The following is a 20,432-nucleotide window of genomic DNA, read 5'->3' on the forward strand; positions in this document are numbered from 1 at the left end:
CGCTCGCCCATCCACCCCAACGTCCTCCCTCAGCGGCCAGCCACGTTCTTATTCATCGGCTGTCAATGTAGTAAATACTGCAAAAAAAACATGGAATGCTTACGAATTAAAGTGCTTATGTTTTCGTAGCTTTTTGAACGAATGGTTCATGAGAACGGGCTGAATAGACAAATTTTCAGACTCAAATAACAGCAGGCTTTTATTACAGAACAAAGCTCCACAATAATGTGCAATAGAGAATGCATCACACTGTATCATTTGATGTGACAAAACAATACACAATGTGTGATCCAAGCAACTTTAAACATGGGGTGATTCTTGGTGCCAGATGTGACGATTGCAGCATTTCAGAAACTGCTGTGATCCTGAGCTGAAATATACACTGAAACTGCATAGACCAAACTTCAAGTAAACTACTGTACCCTTTGAAATCTGTGCCTTAAAAATAAATGTAGGTTTTTCTAAAGGGAATGGGGCCATACTCAGTTCAGGTGGTAAATATTAATAAATGTCGTATTTCACTGTCATCTTTGTCACGTTCTCTTATACTTTGTTACCGAAGCCAAGAGGTCTTGTCATGCAAATTTGAACTTGTGATTACCACATTGTGAATCACCGGCCGTTTTTCAATTAGTTAGAAATCAGCCGATCTTCAGATGGGAGCAGGTCACAGAAGTTTTAATATTCATGGGCTCTGTTCAAAATTTCATTGTACAATGCTCTTGTTTTCGAGAACTTAAAAGAGATAAACGTGTATTTCCACTGAATGTCTTTAATCTGTATTCAGCCAAATAATATAACATCACTGTATCTCACACATCAGAAAAGCAAAGACAGAAACCAATTGGCCGCGTGTGGGCTGACTAATTGTTTGTATGTTTAATTAATACTCAGTGGTACTGCCTGTAATTAATTAATTAATTATCAAAACAGAGTACTGTGTCACATTGTTGGTGGTTTATTTCTGTGTATATATGTGTATATACCTAAAATAAGCTTTCACAACACCAAGGGGCAATGACTGCAACCCAGAAAAGAGCCTTTCTTGATACATTTTATTATATTTAAGAACAGTATATTATCCTTCAAGGATGTAACTTCTCCAACACTCACAGATTTGGACAATAGCACATACAGTAGCAAGGAGCTGGCAACCAATGTAGTACAGTCAGAACTTCCTGTTGTCTTTCCCCATATCAGCATTTGCTAAACTGCCAGAGGACAAGTCAAGCCTTTAACACAGCCTGCAAAACTGTCAATGCCAAACCATTTGGCATTGTAAACTCCTCCACTTATGTAATGGGCAATGCCTTATGGGCATTCTTAAAAACAGTGTCTGAAGTATATCTCATTCTTTTACTTTCCCACTCTCCATTAATTATTTATATAACTCTCTTCTCACTGTGTCCCATTGTCTCCCCTCCACTCTCAAACACAAAATCGCTTTAAGAAAGTTATTAAACTATTTAGAAAATGTTAATATATGACCAAATCGGCACCTCCTGTACTCTATGCCAGGATATAGAGATAATGGACTTAATAGAATCACAGGTCTTTCCTCGTGCCACTGTGCAAACCTGGGCTCTGCAGGAAGCTGCAGGCTGGTAATTAAGCTAGATAACTAAATAGGTATTAACCCGGCTGTTTTTACTGTTACTTGCTAATATTAGAGCCTTTAATTGGACTCCTCAGGGTGTTTCCATGGCCTAATTCTGTCTGTTCCATAGAAAGAGTGAAAGTACTTTGGTGTGGAAAGCCATGTACCAGCTACCATGCTAAATTATAAGCATGCCTTTTAGGGAAACCTTGTATTTAGTTTTGTGCTGATAATAATAATAATAATAATAATGATAATAATAATAACAATAATAATAATAATAATATATTCTTCATATATGTTTTTCTGTAAAGATTCTTTTAAGTGGTTACTCTTCTACCAATGTCACCTAGAGAATTTCATTTTTCAAGTATTCTTGTCAATCTAAGTACTTGTTGAATAGTGTGACCTTGTAGACCTAGGCACTGCCTCACATACAGAGAGTATGCAAATGTAGCAGGATTGATGTATTCTTTGAACTGCTCTACTTGCTAAACACTAGTTGTCAATGTTTTGTATTGTCTTGCAGACGAGACACAGCAGGCCTTCAAAGGCAAGCGGCGTACACTGACAATTACAAATTATGGGAAAAACATGGCCGATTGAATAGTAGGATGTGTGAAGAGCAGATGAACAGGGAATATTGAGAAGATGAAAGAGGGCAGGGTGACTAGACCAATGCTTCCATGATGCATTGTTTTGCTGCATCCCATTGTGCAGCTATTTGTTATCTGTCAGAGTGCCAGCAACATACTGTAGAACTGAGGGAATGCTAACTAACTAGCCCTCCCAGTGCTGGCATTATTAACATTGAGGAATGGAAGCTTAATAGACCACCCAGCATGTGCATTTTCATGTGATACTAATGAGCATTTGGGGGAAAGAGGGAGCTGAAATCGGCTGCAAAGAATGAAAAAGTGTATCAAAGAATGATGCATTTATGAGAATTGGAAAAAGGAAAGCAGTAGATTGGCAAAAAAAGTCCAAGTCCAAAGTCACTTCATGCTGAGTAGGAGAATCTTCAGTCATATCTGTGAAATGTCCCAGTTTGTAAAGTACATAAGGAGAGCAACAAGTTTTTAAAAGTTTATCAAAAGTATTGGGTTACAGGCCATTCTAAGTTTCTGTAATGGAAAATCAAAGGGCAATCTCCTTAACACACTAGTCTGTTGCTAGATACGATTGGAATGACTTGTAGTATGCTATTTGTTTGTGTGGGGGCTGAAATCACTATCACAGATCCTTTAGGCACAAGCACCCATCGGAACTACACTCTGCTCTGCTATTAGCATGGGAAGATGACAGATGCATATCTGCAGCTTGTAGATCTATACAACCTCCTGACCTCGCTCATTTAAGTACCCCATTCCTGCTGGCGTTCATTCAGACTCGAAGGAAAAGAGAGGAAGGAAATAGTAGATATTAAACTTCAGATGTTCATCTTTTTGTTTTACAGCGGCAGTGTCTGCATGCACCAGCTCTCAGCCAGGATGTCAGATTTCATTACACTGGGCTGCAACTGGGCTGTAGCCACAGATTTAATCAAGCATGTAATCATACTATTGCTACTAACAACAAATGGAAATGCTTTCTGTGATCAATATGCATGTCATGAAAGCAAAATAATGTAGGTGCACACTGTGACATTATGACCACCCTCTTCCAGGCCTCTTAAGGCTGGGCCACTCATCTCTTCATCTCTGCACATGCTCAGCCAATGAGCTTTAAGTGTGATTTATGCTTCTGCGTTAAATCTACACCATGGCTATGTACGTAGGTACGTGGAGGCACAGACCCTACGCCGGACCCTACGTCGTAGCCTGATGTGCACCTCTCGAAAAATCGAACTACACGTCACGGCGAAGCACGTCGCTCGGCCGTGGCTTGGTAGCGTTGCATTTCCCCCGACTCATTTCCTGGTTCTCCTTCTCCATGAACAACATGAAATCAAGAAGAGGGTTAACTTTCCTGCTACAGTTTCCCACCATGGTCAGAAAGCACAGGGGAGACTATGACTCTAGAGTCGGCACTCACTCCGAAGCTAATCACCGTCACTCTCCCACTCGCTCTACCACACACTCACACGCACACACACATGCCGGCTCTGCTATTTTCTTAAAGAGATCGACGCACACACCAACCAACCTGATCTCACAGAATTCCGTGAAATGAACACGGCCCCTTAACTCAAAATCCCCAGGCTGCACCATCGTAAGTATAAACTTCAGGCCACTTACGTAGGCTACGCCGAAAGCTCTGCGTGGAGCCTCCGCAGAACCATAAATAACGCGTTAGCCCACAGGGGTCTTGTAGTAGCGAAACAGCAGGGAAGTTGGTTGACGATGTCTACCTATGTTCAGATAACTAGAGTTGCACTGCATTTAACTAATATAATGCTCTATTCCAAAATGTCAGACTCTCTAATGGAGCTCCTTAGGCTTAAAAGACAAAAACCGACAACTTTGTAGCTAAACTAAATCCCGATGTCTAACAGCTTGGGTCGCCACTCTGGACCAGCAGCTTCTTAGCAAAGGTTGAGAAGGCAACAATCTCCCATTCCAGACACAAACCTGGCCTCACTGTACAGGAAGTCAAGCTGAACCACCACATCCTACTTATCCTGGTTGTTATGCAGGAGCTGGTGAGCTATCTCGCTGACTCAGTGCTGGTGTGCCTTAGGTGTACTTATTGTGCTATTTTGAAATGGAAATAGGAAAGAAAACTTCATTACCTCATAAAAATGTATTGCACAACGTTCACCACCTCTTGTGCTCTCCAAGATATATGGTTCATTTTGTGTGTGCTTATTATTATAATATGCAATCTGGAAACATCCCAAACATTTCTGTGGCTTACACCAAAGCAGTTAAGTGACATTTCAACGTCATTTTTTAATATAAAGCAAGTCGAAGAGCTATATAAATACTGTGAAAGTATTGAAAACGCTCAATCCACAGAGAAATGCAAACAGCCTGTATTACGTTTTTGGAACATTAGAGCATGTACACATGTTCTAGGACAAACTCAAAATACAAGTATGAATCTGAAAATGAGCATAATGTGGGACCTTTAAATAAAAAAAATTAAAAAGAACCTGTTGTCTTACAATGTTTCCAGATAGAATGCAAAGCGAATTTTAAGGGAGGCCCAATTGCATACAAAGTCAATGGAAAGACACGATTAGATGCAAATGTGCACGAGATGGTGCAAATTTACAAAAACGTGTCCGTGTAAGTTCAAAATGTTTCGACTTTAATGATATTCATCATATTTATGAGCATTTATCAATCTACTTTATACACAAAGTTCAGTCAGAAGCCGAGCTGAACACAAACACATAGACCCACCCCCCAGAGACGCAATCAGTGATTCTGCTGCTAGCTAGCTTACAGCTACATTGGCTGTGTGGGGTGAATAAAAATGGTCCAGCAGTGAAATGTGTGTGAATAAGGTGAACATTCACTTCATTTTCTGTCTGAATACAAATCCGAGCAATCTAAGGTGTTAAAACGATGTTACACATTGTTAGGGACGCAGAAAGAGCGAGTGAAGGACTGTTGCTTGTAGTACCATTGTGGCGAACTGGAGGAAAATTGATCATGTTTGGGTGATAAATGAGAGTGTCAGCACACTTTGGATCCTGTTAAGGAGTGAGAAGAGTGCTGTTGATCTTATTCATTAATGGGCCTTACTGATGGCTCACGCTGATGTCCTGCTGATGAGACGTACAGGTTCCTAACACAGAGCACGTTTTCTATTAGAGCAGTCACTGTAACAAGGTGGGAGCAGGTGTGGGGCTCTTCTCGCTGCTCCGACCGCTGTAACACTGACAGTAACAGACACTGTCTTTAGAGTCTTAAGGAGTCTTAAGGAGAGAAACATGTTCTGTGGACTCAAGCGTTGTTTCTCATAGAAACACACCTCACATTTCCTCCTTTCTAATTTTTACATGCTGGATGATTATTTGTCTTACTTCTTTTGTAATGTCACATTTCTTGAAGCTTATATGTCAGTAACCTTTGTAAGGGTTTTTATAGAAGTAGGAGTAATGTGAAATATGCTATATGCTTTCTTGCCAAGAGTTTAAATAGTAAAAAGAAAAGTTTAATACCAGTCTCATATCTATCTGTCCAATATGAAGATGGAGCAAGGAGACACTTAGCTTAGCATAGCATAGCATAGCATAGCATAGCATAGCATAAAACCTGGAAACAGGGACAAAAAGGTTCTGGCCAAAGGTTACAAAATCCACCTAACAGCACTTCTAAAGCTCACAAAGTAACATTTTCCTTTGTTTTATCTGTACAAAAGCGTAAGTGTAAACATTACAAGTTGCAGTATTACGCTGGTTGTGTTCTGATCTTTTTATTGGCTTTCTTTCAATTCAATTCAGTTCAATTTTATTGTCATTGACACAATGTGCTGGCACATTTGTAACTAAATGTAGGTCATTGCTTTCCAACAAACAGTGCACATACACAGTACATAAAAAAAACCACATCATTAACATTATCAACATTATTTACAGGCTCCGAATTATTGTGAATTATATTAGAAACGTGCACATTTTGTAAATGTACTTGTGCAAATGGCATAGTATATATTAAAGTGTAGTAACAGGAGGAGGAAGGGGCAGAGGGGAGGGATCTAAGTAAAGTAACCTTGACAACCTCACAGTGATAACAAGACTCAAGAAAGTCGTAATGTGTAACGTTGCAATTTGTCATTTTTAAATTAAAATGAGTGTTTTTTTGTACAGATTTAAAAAAAAAAAATGGACTTGCGACCTTTGAACCAGGCTAGCTGTTTCCCTCTGTTTCCAGTCTTTATGCAAAGTTAAGTTATCCGTCTTGTTGCTCCAGCTTTATATATTTATAGTGAACAGATATGAGAGTGGTACTGATATTCTTATCTAATCTTTTTGCAAAACAGTGAATAAGAGTAAGTCTGAAGCCTTTAATTTTTTTTTACTTAATTAAGGAAATCCAGAAAAACTAAACTAAAATCTGTATTTTTCCAGACAAATTGCTTCAAACCTTGATTCTGGCTTCAATCTGTTATTAATGAAAGCGTCAATGTTTTAATTTCATGGGAAAACCCAACAGGTTTACCTCTTATAAAATGTAACATGAACATTATTGATTCCCAAAGGGAGGATTTAAAAATGATCCTCATGTAGGACTTTGATGAATACCCTGGTATTTGCAGGGGAAAAGGATATAAATGGAGAGATAAATACTCAAACTAATAGCTTTTATGATGGTGATGATTAATAAGGACAGTGCTTTATTATTATGGTAATAGTTGTACAGCAGCTACAGCAGTTCAATAGCTCAAATCTTATTGTGGGAACTCACACTCACTCTAATCACACACTCTCATCACTGTAACATGTAAAACAATCTTATGGCGGAACGCAGCACTAGAGCGGCTTTTAAAATGAGGCCCTAAGAGGAGTGCAGCACTTCACATACTGAAGTGGCACTTCTCTAGCCCTGCATAATTCTGACTTTTCTGTCTGAATAGAGCCAATTTATCCTGACTACAAAAACAAGTATTGCGTACTGTAAGTCATACAAATACATACATTTTTAGCACATGCAACTATAGTCCTTGGTCATTAAATACTGATTTGGTCTTTTACTTTGTAACCTTTATCATTTATCTGTTCATTGATTCAGTAGCACTTTAACTAAATGTAAAAAGTTAAAACCAACCATTTTTGGACAGTAAAGTTTTCCAAATTCAAACATTCTCAGGGTGACAGATGCTGGATTTGCATTTATCAGAACTGAATTTATCTTAACCCAAGATAGACCATTGACCTCTCCAATTGTTTCTCTGCACTCTGCCCAATGCATGCTGGGATGACCTGATTGATGATTTATTTATTTTCTAATGCCCTGTTCTCCTTCTGTAGAGGACAGAGGAAAACTGCATTTTAACTCAAGAAGACACTTTTTGTATAGCATAGGGTTTTTTTCTGTGCTACTGCACCAGAGTGAATGTGGATAGAGCAGTGGGATGTGCTCAGAAATGTGACAAAACTAGTCTTTTGGAGAGAAGAAATGTATAAAAGAGTTGCCTTGGTCTCTGAGGATAAGTGTGAGAGAAGCCTTTTAATAAATCCTGTATCCACATATATGAATAATAATCAAACAAAATGATTGTTTTTGTATTTGCTTTGAACTGTGTGGCCGTCATATATGACTGAAATGGTCTTTAAAGCCAGGAGATCTGTGGAGCGTCAAACTTGGGGAATGACACAGCCTGAAGGGAGAGATTTTCACAACATGCTCAAGGAACTCTACTAGTGTGTACAGCATGCATGTGCACATACTGTATTGTGCTGTATTCTGAGTATGATTCTCATTTATTGTTTTACAGACATTTGTTCTATTGTCAGTTGTGACAAGAAAATTGTAAGTCAATTGCTAACAAATCATGCACTATGTTATTTATTCTATGTAAGGGTTCTATGTTAATGTTGCACTTTGCAGTTTGGCCCATTTGAAGCTCTTGTACTTCTTCTATGTGATTCTTTCTCTTATTGGAAGTCGCTTTGGATAAAAGCATCACCTAAATGAAATGTAACACAATGTAATCATTAGAAATAGACATTTCTAAAACAATTGTTTTTTTACACAATCTTGAGGCCAATCAGTGCGTCTGTATTAAATGCTGCACAATCACCCATAAAGAGATCCTTCAGAGCTCATGACAGTTACTGTAAGACAGAGTGTTAGTATATTCATATTGTTATGACATAAGGTACATTCAAAAACACTGACAAATGACTAGACAGTCTTAAGGCTGAGATATCTTACAAGAATCTTGACCTATGTGGTCAAATATGTTTTTCCAGTCATGTTGATCCCTATAAATCCCCTAGCTGTGCTTTTGGTAAACTGAAAAAAGTTCTGATACTGACTATAGGCTTATATAAGGTAGTGTTTTTCCAATAACAGCTATCAAACTGCCACATTTAGTATCATAGTAACATGTAGGATCTGCCAATAATGTTTCCTTTATATTCTCAAAAGGATGATAGCACAGTTAGAGCCTATAATCTTTGGAACAGTCTGCATACCTTAAAGCCAAATTTAAGATCTTAAATCCATACCAGTTTTTACTTGTAAATCCTTGTTAAACACTTTCCTTTGGGAGCACAGAGGCCCGGTGATGAATTGGCTCGGTCGTGATCGTGGGCGGGAAGCTGGTGCTGGTTCAGGTCAGAAACGGAATATTCTGTAGCCTATTTTGCCGTCAATACTGCCGACGTTGTCTTTGCTGTAATCAAATCAGTATATATTTATGTTTAACATGAAGTATACTACTGCTTGAGTTCATTTTATCAATGGGAAACATTCATGTGTACAGACAAGGCTAGCAGCAGCAGCAGCGCATCAGACATGTTTCTGGTGTGTAAAGACATAGAAAACACCACGCAGCCGCCACGCAACAGAAACGCCACGCAGCCAGTGTGTAGCCGGCCTTAACTGGCTTTGCATTGTGTGGTTTATGCTTTATTTAGCTAGCTAATGTTGTCAATTTGCCTCTGTAGCAAAACTCTTCAGAAATCTCTCCATACTGTATGTTTCAGGGATTTACCGTAGTTTGGGTTAGTGTGAGTCTCGCACTGGTCTGGGCTTGGTCTGAACCCCTCAAAGTCTTAGTCTTGTCTCGGTCTTGATGCACTCTGGTCTTGGTAATGAATTGGTCTCAATTTAGGGGTCTTTGATGCTCCTTTGATGATAATGATAATTATGATTAATATACAGAAACACAGTTTTCCCAGAGAAAATAAATAAATTCAAGCTACATCACAACTAAAAGTGGAACACACACACACAGAGACACACACAGACACACAGACACACACACACACACACACACACACACACACACACACAAAGTAGATAAGACAAAGAGATTAATTAATGTCATGTTGGTTTTAACACCACAATGTTAACTTGACTGATGGCAAAGCCCATTAAGTAGAGCTGACAGTGTGAATACAAAATACATGAAGTATGAATTGTGTTATTAACAATTGCAAACACTGTCTCAAACATCATCAGCCACACAAAAATGATGATACTACATGACATAATTCGATGGTATAGAAAGATATTTGACAATATTAATTTATTCTCAGCATTTTAACCTCAGCAACAGAAGAGGTCTGAGGCCAACTTGGCAACAAATAGGCCTACTACAATAAATATTAAAATGCATGTGTTACAATGGCAGCCAACAATCTCAATTCAGTCCATGTCCACACTGGGCAATGGGTTTTCCTATAATTATACTGACCAAAGAAAATAAGCTACATTTCTCTGGAAAATACTGTCAGGTAAAATGTGTACAGAAGACTGAGATGAGTAAATGGATATTTTGACTTTTTGTTGAAACAGAATGACTGACGCTTCTTTTTGCCAGCAGACACAATATTCAGATGCTACAATTATCGTAATGTAGTTGCTATAGGACAACTCACTGGGACTGGAGCCCGTAAAGTTGAGAAGTTTTAAAGCAACACCAAAGATTATTTTGTACCTTAAAATAATGTTTCCAAAATCATTTCAGTGGTTCATCAACTCGTAACAGGGTGAACGACACTTCTGCATTCGCTTTGCGGCCCTCTATCGGCTATATTGCACTATGCAAGTTTGCCAGATCAGGTAGCAGATCTGTAGTTCGAATGAGACATACGACAGCGGTAATGGACAATTCCGCTTCCAAACTGTAGGGGGACCGAAGAGGAAAAGTGCTTTGGTGTTGCTTTAAGACTTCACCACTAAGACAGCAAGACTTAATGCTGCTGAGAAGAAAAGATATTTTCCATGTCTTTTTTTTCTACTGAAACCAGTGATGAACGACTACTGTAATGGATCCGAATACAAAATGAAACCAGCAAAGAAAGTATGTATGGCCTTTTGTGGATTGACTGATGGATGGATCCTCAAATATTCTCGAATTAGCCAGTGAATATTGATAATTATTAACAACGTAAATATACAGCCTAAATAAATAAATAAACCAATAAATAAACCTCTACTCAGAGGAGACAAAGAGTGGGAACTGCCAGTGTTTTCCTCATTGTAATGTTTTCCTGCAGCTTATTTCTGCAGTTCATCAAATTGCATGCTTTTCTGTAATGTTTTCTAATATGTGGTGAATATACAGTAGAAGTGTATTGAGGGTTACAAAATCTTTGCATTTCAGAGACATATGCACTTTCTTCACTTCAAGAAGAGAGCCTCTGCTGATAGGTGGATTTAATTGGGTGTTATTCATCCCTCAGTGTTTCCCAACACATATCTGAAAGGCTCCTGGACATTAATAGCACAACATCATGCAGCACCAGTTGTCTAAACATAGCATTGGGAAAACAAATAATAACCATTAAATATGACATAGTATATTTGAAATAGAAATGTGATAATTCCAGCAGTAGATCAACTGGATAAGCTTAATTTGTGCATGTGGGTGCTCGTGCCCATGCATTCATTATTTCTTTGCAGTCGAGTCATGAGGCTGTGGTAAAATAAAGGAGCGCTGTGAATCAGTAGTGATAGTGCACTGAGGTTAAGGAGACTGTCAGTCAAAGCAGACACAGAATAGTTAAGATGCTCGCACGTGGGTGCCTGCATGTGAGTGGGCACCGAGGCGTGTGCGTGCATCTGCATTATGATTCAAGAGTTAAATGGATAATTCACCTTGGTGTTGTGGAGGCAGTTAAGAGTGATTATGGACAGTGCTAACAATAATGTCTTACTGTTTAAAATTCCTACTGGAAAATGTTCTTTTTACGTGCACCCTCCACAGGAAGGTCTGGCGGAGGTGGTGCACGGTCGTCTACAGGTCAGCACTGCTATAACTAATAAGGATTTTAGACTCTGGTTTGAGGACATTTGGTGAGGGTGGATAATTGGCATATTGGGAGCTTGAACTTGGTTCCCCCAGTTGAAGGATCTGGCTTGTCATTAGGCTATGATGTTCTAAAAACTGAGAAAATAAAACGTAATTGCTAGTTGTTCAAGGACTCCCAACTTTAGATGTTTAATTGAAAGCAGGCCTCCTTTGACTTCAATTATTTTAAATGTGGATTTGATGGTGTTTATTTAACCTTGGGCATGGCAACCATCCGTGTAGGTGAATCATATCCAGGGAACAAAACTCCACCACTGAGCAAAACGGTTTGTCTTTGGACTAAATAGAAATTGTAACAGCAGTAACAGCAATAGCAGCAGTTATTAATCATTGATGCATTTCATGCATCACCAGCACCATTGACTGTTTAATCTTTATGATGAATCATGATTAAAGGACAAGGGGATTAAATAAAAGGCACCCCAAGCCGAATTCAAATTCTCTCACAGCTGTTTGAATAAAGTCAGACAAAAACCTCAAAAGTAGCCTACTGGAAGTTTGAGAATCAAACTTCAAAATAAAAGCATAAGAAAACGTGCAGGTGGATCTAAATGGATGGGGCCAATTGGTATAGGCCTATATCGCTTGCACATGGAAATGTGGTTATTATACAGTACACTGTGGTCTTTTCTTTTTTACATTATTACTGTATGTTTGTGGATATGATCAAGAAAATATAGTCTGCATATATTTATGTGTTGGTCATATCTAAAACAGCAGGCTACCTAAAACTGAGTGAAAGGAATTTCTAAATGCAATAGGCTAAATGATTATTTTATTACCTAATTAATCTATCTTTTGTTGATTTAATATATTATTTAAAGTTACTATATGTAACTTTTTAATGCTCCTGAAACTGTAGTTTTTCATCTAATGGTCATAAGTGACCTGTAACAGCAAACGAAACGAACAGTGAAAAGAATGCTATTTTTATATAGTTTTTATTAATGCTTTTTGCCCGGGTCTGATTTTTCCCGCGAAGTCACAAAATGATTTAGGGCAGGTAGACCAGCTCTACAGTAACACATTCTGGCGGGTCACAGATTTCTTTGTAACACCAGAAAAGCATATGCAGACAGCTAAAAGGTAGCAGGAGTTTTCTTTATATAGACCTAATTGTATTTTAATTTTATTTTAGAAGTTATCTGCTGTAGTTATGGCTGATACTGGGGCGGGGCCATCACATAAAAAAGGAAATTAAACGAAGAACAACTAAAAGCTAAAAGAGAGCGTGACAGATGACGGGCAAAAACCTGAGTCAATCTCGGTCGGGCTTTCAACAGATGGAGACAATTACGGGGTTGTAAATGATTCAAAACCGATTTGGCCCTCATGTATATAATATGTCATGTATTTCATTCATAAAATAACTTTACAATGCGTGATGTGGTTGTAGGCCTACGTAAGTAGCCTATATTAAATTACGTCCTGCTTCCATTTAGCGGTTATTATTTTCGTTTCAGTCCATGTTTGTGTTTGCCTACTATTTTCTTTACCTTTGTCCCCCTGTACCTGTGTAAAGCCTCCGTGGGTTTCATGCAATGCGCTATATCAATCTAAGTTATTATTACGTTGGTTGCTACAACAATCTCTTAATGCTTTGGCTCGTGACAGTGATAACGTTACCCGGTTTAGCTCATGAATCACGATACATTAGTTACCGTATGCAACACTTGAAATGCAACGATGCATCTGTAACGTATTTTCTTATTGTAAATAAATAATTTTCTGTCCGAGCAAAACATTCATCGCAAATATGACCTTCCGGTAACGCTAACTCTGTAATACAGTGAGTAATACAGCACCGTAAAGAAAATACCTTACGACAGCAGGTGTGGTAAAAACACTACAGATTTTGTCCAATCTAGAATCAACACAAACTGAAAGTAACAAATAAAACTCTACTAACTGAATTAGACAATTTAATTAACTTAATAATTGAGTTTATAAAGAGTATAGTGCCTATCACAAGTTATTACAGCCCTGGGGTTATGTTATCAAATTGTTTATATTGAGAACCAACAACCCTAATGTAGCCTAGCCTAGGTTTTTAATTTACAGTTATATGAAATGTGAAAAGCAGTAAATAGTCGTAGTTTCAGTCCAGTTCACACAAATTCAACAGCTCTGAAAACTGCAATTATATCTATCAATTATTTCAGCATAAACTTTAAAAACATTGGTCAAAACTTGTATTAGGCTATTTGGGAACCCAAATCATTACTTATGCTGGAAGCTTTATCAGAGATCTATTTTAGATTTAGGGACCCAAAGCCCTAAAAGGTAGTGAAATTACGCTTGTGTCATGTAGGCTATTAACCTTATTTGCTCAAGTCCAGCAATTAGGATTTTATTTTGGGAATTTTCTCCGGAAGTGTAACAGGTTATTGTGGCTGGCTTGAGGTTGATCTCTGCTGCTCGCGACACAACCGCGCGCAGCTGCTTTCATTTCCCAGCGCTCGAGACGCTACGACGAAGAGAGCAGCTCGCGCTTCTTGCTCCGGTGATATTACCTCTGATGGACTTGAGATAAGACAATAATACGCAGTTTATCTCTGTTTATGACCACTTAGGTGTTAGTTACGAGTGTAGTTTTGCTGGACATAAACTGCTCTAATGTTTTTAACAGAACCCGTTTTAATGTGCTTCATGTGTTTGCGCTCAACAGTGAGGTAGACTTATTCGGGGACACTTTACTGGAGTCTCGGCGTGTGATTTATCCCGTGGATGCTGCTGTCGGGGTCGGTGTCTGAGCCCTGCAGGATCAGCCTGTCATAGGGCATCATGGTTCCTCTGGTTCCTCACAAGTGGATGAGGAATACTTCACCGGAGATGCTGCTGTTGGTGCCGATATTGTGGCTTTTACCTCTGACCGGAGCGGCTCCGTCTCAGACTACCGAGCAGCTGGACATGGGGGTGGTAAGTGTTCTATCTTTTCTACCTACTTTTGGAGAACGGGGGATCGAAAGTTGTATAGCTCCAGTGAATGTGGGGTGTTTTTTTTTCTTCTATCATACCCTGACATGAGTGTGGGGCCGTGAAGTGGCAGGTTTTTCTCTCCTTTCCTACTTGGGCTACTCTTGAACGTCAAGGAAAGAGCAAGTGCTGTCTTCTCCGAAATACTTGCTCTGAATTTTAACGCCGCTCTGCAGTCTAATGCACAAGGCAGAGTGGCGGTACACACTGCATGATGAAACATCTATATGTGTATCGGAACTTTATTTACCTGATCAGAAATCATCGCATTCCAAACATATATTGAGAAAATATTAAATAATCAATGTGTGTTAGCCAAATTGCCTGTAATAAATAAATGTAGGATATGACGGGAATAGCCTTGGCGTTATATCGACCTCTTAGTATTCTGACATAGTGTGCTAATAAGATAACTGGAGCTCACTAGGACAGACTAGGACAGACTAGTCTATGAGGCGTTATAGGTTATTTTATCAGGGAATTTCTCGGTCATGCCTATTAGAGACCTGAAGCCAAGTTCAGGCAATTGCTGTGTTTAAAATAGAGGATCTCATACTGTAGTCTGGTGGAGCACTAAACGAAGCCACTGAAACAGGCAGCACCGCTGATAAAGAAGCTATTCGCTTGTAACAGATCACCCCAAAATAGAAGTCAGTGCCAGTGGCTATACATCATCATCACCACAGTCCCACAGCATGTGGCATACAGTCAACACTGAGGATAAGGGAGCAATGCACCTGCATATGGACTGCTGTGTGTAAGTGTATACTGTATGTGTGTGTGTTTATTCATGCCCTTTATCTAGATACACTATGCTCTATGTAAATAGCTGTTGTTAAAAGATGTAGTTCTTGGCTTATGAAGATGATTATCATCTTCATAATTTCATCTTCCTTGAAGTTGCATTTCCCTACATGTTTCACTCCTCAGGGCAACATCAGTTTTTGTTGCTGCTCATCCCAACTTCTGTCACACTTTCTGTCAGCACTCAAACTCCTCTTTCTGAAAACCCACACTTGGGGATTACGTTTTTCTTAACAAAGACTAAAACATGAGCACTAAAATAGATCCTTCTATCATTCATTCATTCTATTTATGTACTTATTTTTTGAGTTTTTTTTCACCCACCTTCAGGCTGTGTACCTTATCTTTTTTGACTCTCTACTTTTACACCCACACCTAACACAACAGAAGCTTTAGTTGTGAGATCGCATTGGCCATCATTTTTTATTCAGACTGTGTGTGTGTGGGTGAGACAGAAAGAATGTCAACTTAGATGAAGTTTGTACAGAAGTTACATTATCTAAAAAAAAAAAGTATATATTTTTGTATAAGAAAAGAGCACACACAATACGCCCAGTAAGCTTACATTAACCACGTTTTCTATCAGTGGGCCTCATTGCTGAGGCGGATGCCAACAAACCTGACATTAGGACATGATGTGTTGCACCTTTCGCTCTGAATCAATTTCTGGTTTTTCCAAAAGGTCACTTTGGCCACACATGGCAGGACTTTCATCACAACCTGTTCACACTTCTTCCTTACTGGGTAGCTTTGGCCACAAACAACCAAAGCCTTGAAACAGGCTATTACTAAACAGAATAGCCCTCCTAACCTCAGACTTCTTGTCTCGTTTTGTTTTCCAGTTGCAACATAATTCCGCTGCTCACTCTGAGCACTAGCCATGTTTTCCAGCTTAATTTGACCATTTGGGGATTGAATGTTGCTGGAATCAATTTTCTATTATTGTTTTCTGTTAGGTTACTTCTAGTGTGCATTGCCAGACCTTCCTCCACAGCGCTGCGGAGGAAGGTCTGGTTAGTCCACACAACATTCTGGGATAAGAGAAAAACATGCTCTGGTTTACTGGCATTTCTTTTAACCAATCACAATCATCTTTGGCAGCGCTAAGCGCTGGACGGAGCAACAGTGCCTCTGCAAAATAGCCTCAGGAAGGAACTTGTTTTGGTGGAACGTGTGCGTAGGGAGGCGAGCTCTGGAATTTCAATGGCTGTTGAGTGTGTGAATTTTACTCAAAAAAAAACATAATTTGATTGTCGGTTCTAGCTTGAAGGATGTATGTCGTATCGACCGGAGTTTAGAAGGCCAACAGAAATAGAGCGAAAGCTGTGGGACATCCGGCCGAAAATAAGGGTCATCCAGCGGAACCGGAACAATTACTTTGCATCTCTGTCACTCTGAGATAATTAGTACAGTAGCAAAGCAGAGGGATAAGTTGAGGATTAATATGTAAGTTGTCGGCTCGGTTAAACGATGCCAATGTCCTCCTGATCAGCCAATAATAATTATTGGCCGCTAATATCTTTCTTCTTTATTTGTAGATTTTACTAAAGATAACAGGTGTTACTGTTGTACAGTAATTCTTGCACAAACCCCTTTTTTCTTTTCTTTTTTGGAAAATATATCTATATATAATATATATATATTGGAAACTATAACACTACAAACCCAGTGGTATCAGCAGATGAAAGGCTGTGGTAACAGCTGCGATTTTCCTCTGTTTGCCATGGCAGAGAAAATAATACCCAAGGTGGAAGCTTCCCTACATTTTTAGATAGAGCTGTATGACAAGCTCATTCCAAAGTGGCACTGCCGTCTCCGTGCTGCCGGCAGTCTGAGGGCCATTACTCTTGTTTTGATGTCTTTGATGCCCTGTCCCACTTCATGTGCCAGGACCTGATAATGTCCACGTTTGTTCTATGGACTTAGAGGCACTAAATATGTCTCTTGTTGGAGGTCACACAGTTAGTTCATGCAATAAAACCAGTTTTCCTTGATGTTGAGCCTCTTTCCCCAGCTTAATTCTGCTGCAGAAACCCTTTCAAACTATAAATTCTCACTTTGGCTGTAACGTTAGCAGGTAAAATTGGATAAAGGAATGTCTTCTGTCTTCTAAAGTCTGAACATTACTTTGACTTTTTAACACAAACATATCTATATGATCTACTAAAAGCCACTATTTGTAGGAGTTGAGAATCTTTGTGCCAATGCGTAGAACATTTTTTGAATTTTTAGTACATCTATATTTTAAAAGATTTCCAGTTTGAAGACTTAAAGTGATACTCAAACCAAAATCTTTGTTAAAAATCTATATAATGTTAATGCTATATAATGTTTTAGGGATGTAACGGTATGGAAATTTAACCTCACGGTTATAGTGACGAAAATGATCACGGTTTTCGGTATTATTGCGGTATTTTTAATTGTGTTCAATATGTTCAGAGAGCCGGGGAAGACCCAGGACTAGGTGGAGGGATTATATCTCCAACCTGGCCTGGGAACGCCTCGGGATCCCCCAGTCGGAGCTGGTTAATATGGCTCGGGAAAGGGAAGTTTGGGGTCCCCTGCTGGAGCTGCTCCCCCCGCGACCCGACACCGGATAAGCGGACAAAGATGGATGGATGGATGGATGGATGTTCAGAAAGCACTGATAGGCCTACACAAGCTGAAAAAGTTTCAAAAAGTGTAACAGTGTTTATTATATTACAAAAAGATAGGCAATAGGCTTGTAAAAACTATTGAAAACTGGCTACTTAAACACTGGCCTGCTGTAGGGTGTCCGGTAAGAACTTGAACCAGAGATGTCTGACTTTGAGATCCAGGAAGATTTATTTACAACTGGAACATTAGTTGTTGAAGTTAACTATGAAGTTGTATTTGACGTTACATGTGAAGTTGGATGTGGTTCTGAAATATAAGCAAATAATAACGCACATTAACAAGCATCTGACTTACTATGAACATTATTCAGCAAAACTAAATGTTATAGCCACCAGCATATAACAAGAAACAATACTAAGAATTACATTCATTTCTCTGTAATAATTAACATAAATGTAACATATTATTGCTCAGTAACACAAACTGAGAATAAGCCACATCTATTACAGCACACATATCGATAACGGAGCAAACTGTTTAATACACCTTTAATAGCTAAGCACGTGGTGCCGCAGCGCTAGTCTGTTTACTGGCGATTGCACGTTGCTAGCAAATAGCCCTAACACAACCTGAATATCAACACGTGGCTGCACAATATAATATAAAACAATCTGCACATCTATCAGCTATGCAATAAGAAACACAGCAACAGCAATATTATCAAGGCGATAATATATCTCTCCAAATAAATGTCACGTCGTAACACGGGCTAAACTTATCCACATCGTAGCAGAACACTTATTGAAATATGAATAAACATAGCTTTAATGTTTACACAGATAACGAGGCAGTAAAACACATGACAGTTTAACAAGCTACAGAATAGTTTAAACTTACGTTCTGGGCTACACACATCACTTCAACAAGTCCGAAAACGGGAAAGGAATGATAAAGAAAAAAGTCTGTTTACAGCTGCTGTTCTGTCCCCTTCTCCTGTCTGAGCGCGAGCGATTGGCAGGAGATCAAAGCGATGACTCTCGTCACTGATAGGTCAATCATCTCAGGAGAGAGAGCAAGTGTTACTATGGCCTTTTTTACAAGGCTGATAAATCTCCTGAGCGCTGTCATCTCCTCCTTCCGCCGTGATTCCAACTTCAAGAAACGCACTGTAGGCTCCGCAGTGCGCCCGCGCGGCAACTTCAGGACACTCGGATGAAGCTGGGAACACGTGTTTCCACACCGTGGTAATCCACCGTAATAATAATGACATTTTAAATGAAAACGGTAATTGTTATCTCAACATTTTTAACCGTGGTTTACCGTTACACCGGTAATCGTTGCATCCCTACTATGTTTGTAGTTTCTTTTTTTTGTAGAAGAAGAGCAGCTTTAGTGACCGGATTATCATTTGTCTATGTAGAAGAAGACATTCTCCAGCACTACAGCATATTTATCACTGTGTCCACACACTTTGAAAAATAGGAGCATCTGTGCTGTACTCTTAAGGTCCACCCTAAAAAGCAAAATGTAGGGACTTCCTGTGCCTAGAAACCACAAAGACATGAAAGTGCCTTTCAAGTTTATCGTTTTGAACCCAGCTTGACCACTGGGTTGACCAGGAGTAAGCAGGTGAATGATCTTCATATTTATTTTTGTTGTTGTTGGGGTGCCTAAGAAACAGCTGGAATACAGACTCTTTCTTCTGTCCTCAAGAGAAGACACAGCAACAGGATATCTTTGTCGAAGCTCAAGGGGAACTGTCCTCCTGCCTGCTGTTTCAGGGGCAGTAGAGAGCAAAAGGTCATAGTCGTAAAGTTATTGCACTATAATATAAGCGATCATACCATACGCTGAAAAGCCCCGTTAGAGGGGAAAGCATGTGTGAAGTTGTGGAAGAGGATAAACTGGATAAAGGGGGGTTAAGAATATTTAGACATACACTGTTCTCAAGTACGTGTGAGATAAAGGAGTTTTCCTGCTTTATTCATTGTAAAAACAGAAATTCTCATGTTTGATCACCAATAGCAAAGACACTTTATCTACACAATATAATCTAACTGCAGCTCCTAGTTCATCATGAAAGACAGAGAGAAAGTATCAGTGTACACAGCTCCGATGATTATTACTTGGCCAATGACGTGTCACTGGGGTGCAACAGGGAGCCACGTGACACAAAGAGAGCATCATTCTGCACCACTGGAAGGGCTGGAAAGTACAGATATGATCAGATGATTGTATTCATCATAACTGCTATTCACTCAGGACCTAAAACACCTAAAACAACCATCTAACTACAAAACAACCTCTGATCTCTGTCTTTGATCCATGGCAGTCCCATTTTCACTTCATTTCAGTGATGCTCCATCATTTGGCATTTAGTTGAGATTGTGAATCTCGGTGTGTGTCTCTTCATCACAACCACGCACTGAGTTCTAAAGTAAGTGAACCGCACACTCAGAGATCAGAGGTATTCATTTTGATAGCATTGCTGCTATCCAGGTTGATATATCACTTTATAGCA

General features: G+C 39.2%; 1 protein-coding gene across 1 annotated transcript in view; it reads left to right on the forward strand.

The window, feature by feature from the left end:
- Positions 1–14,005: 14,005 nt before the first annotated feature.
- LOC144531850 (matrix metalloproteinase-17-like) overlaps positions 14,006–20,432 on the forward strand; it is an 81,323-nt gene continuing 74,896 nt past the window's right edge. Inside the window, exon 1 of the mRNA XM_078272178.1 lies at positions 14,006–14,452. Coding sequence (XP_078128304.1) covers positions 14,318–14,452 — 135 coding nt within the window. The 5' untranslated portion in view covers positions 14,006–14,317. The remainder of the gene's footprint in view (positions 14,453–20,432) is intronic.

This window comes from Sander vitreus, chromosome 16 (genome assembly GCF_031162955.1).
Source record: "Sander vitreus isolate 19-12246 chromosome 16, sanVit1, whole genome shotgun sequence".
NCBI lineage: Eukaryota > Metazoa > Chordata > Actinopteri > Perciformes > Percidae > Sander > Sander vitreus.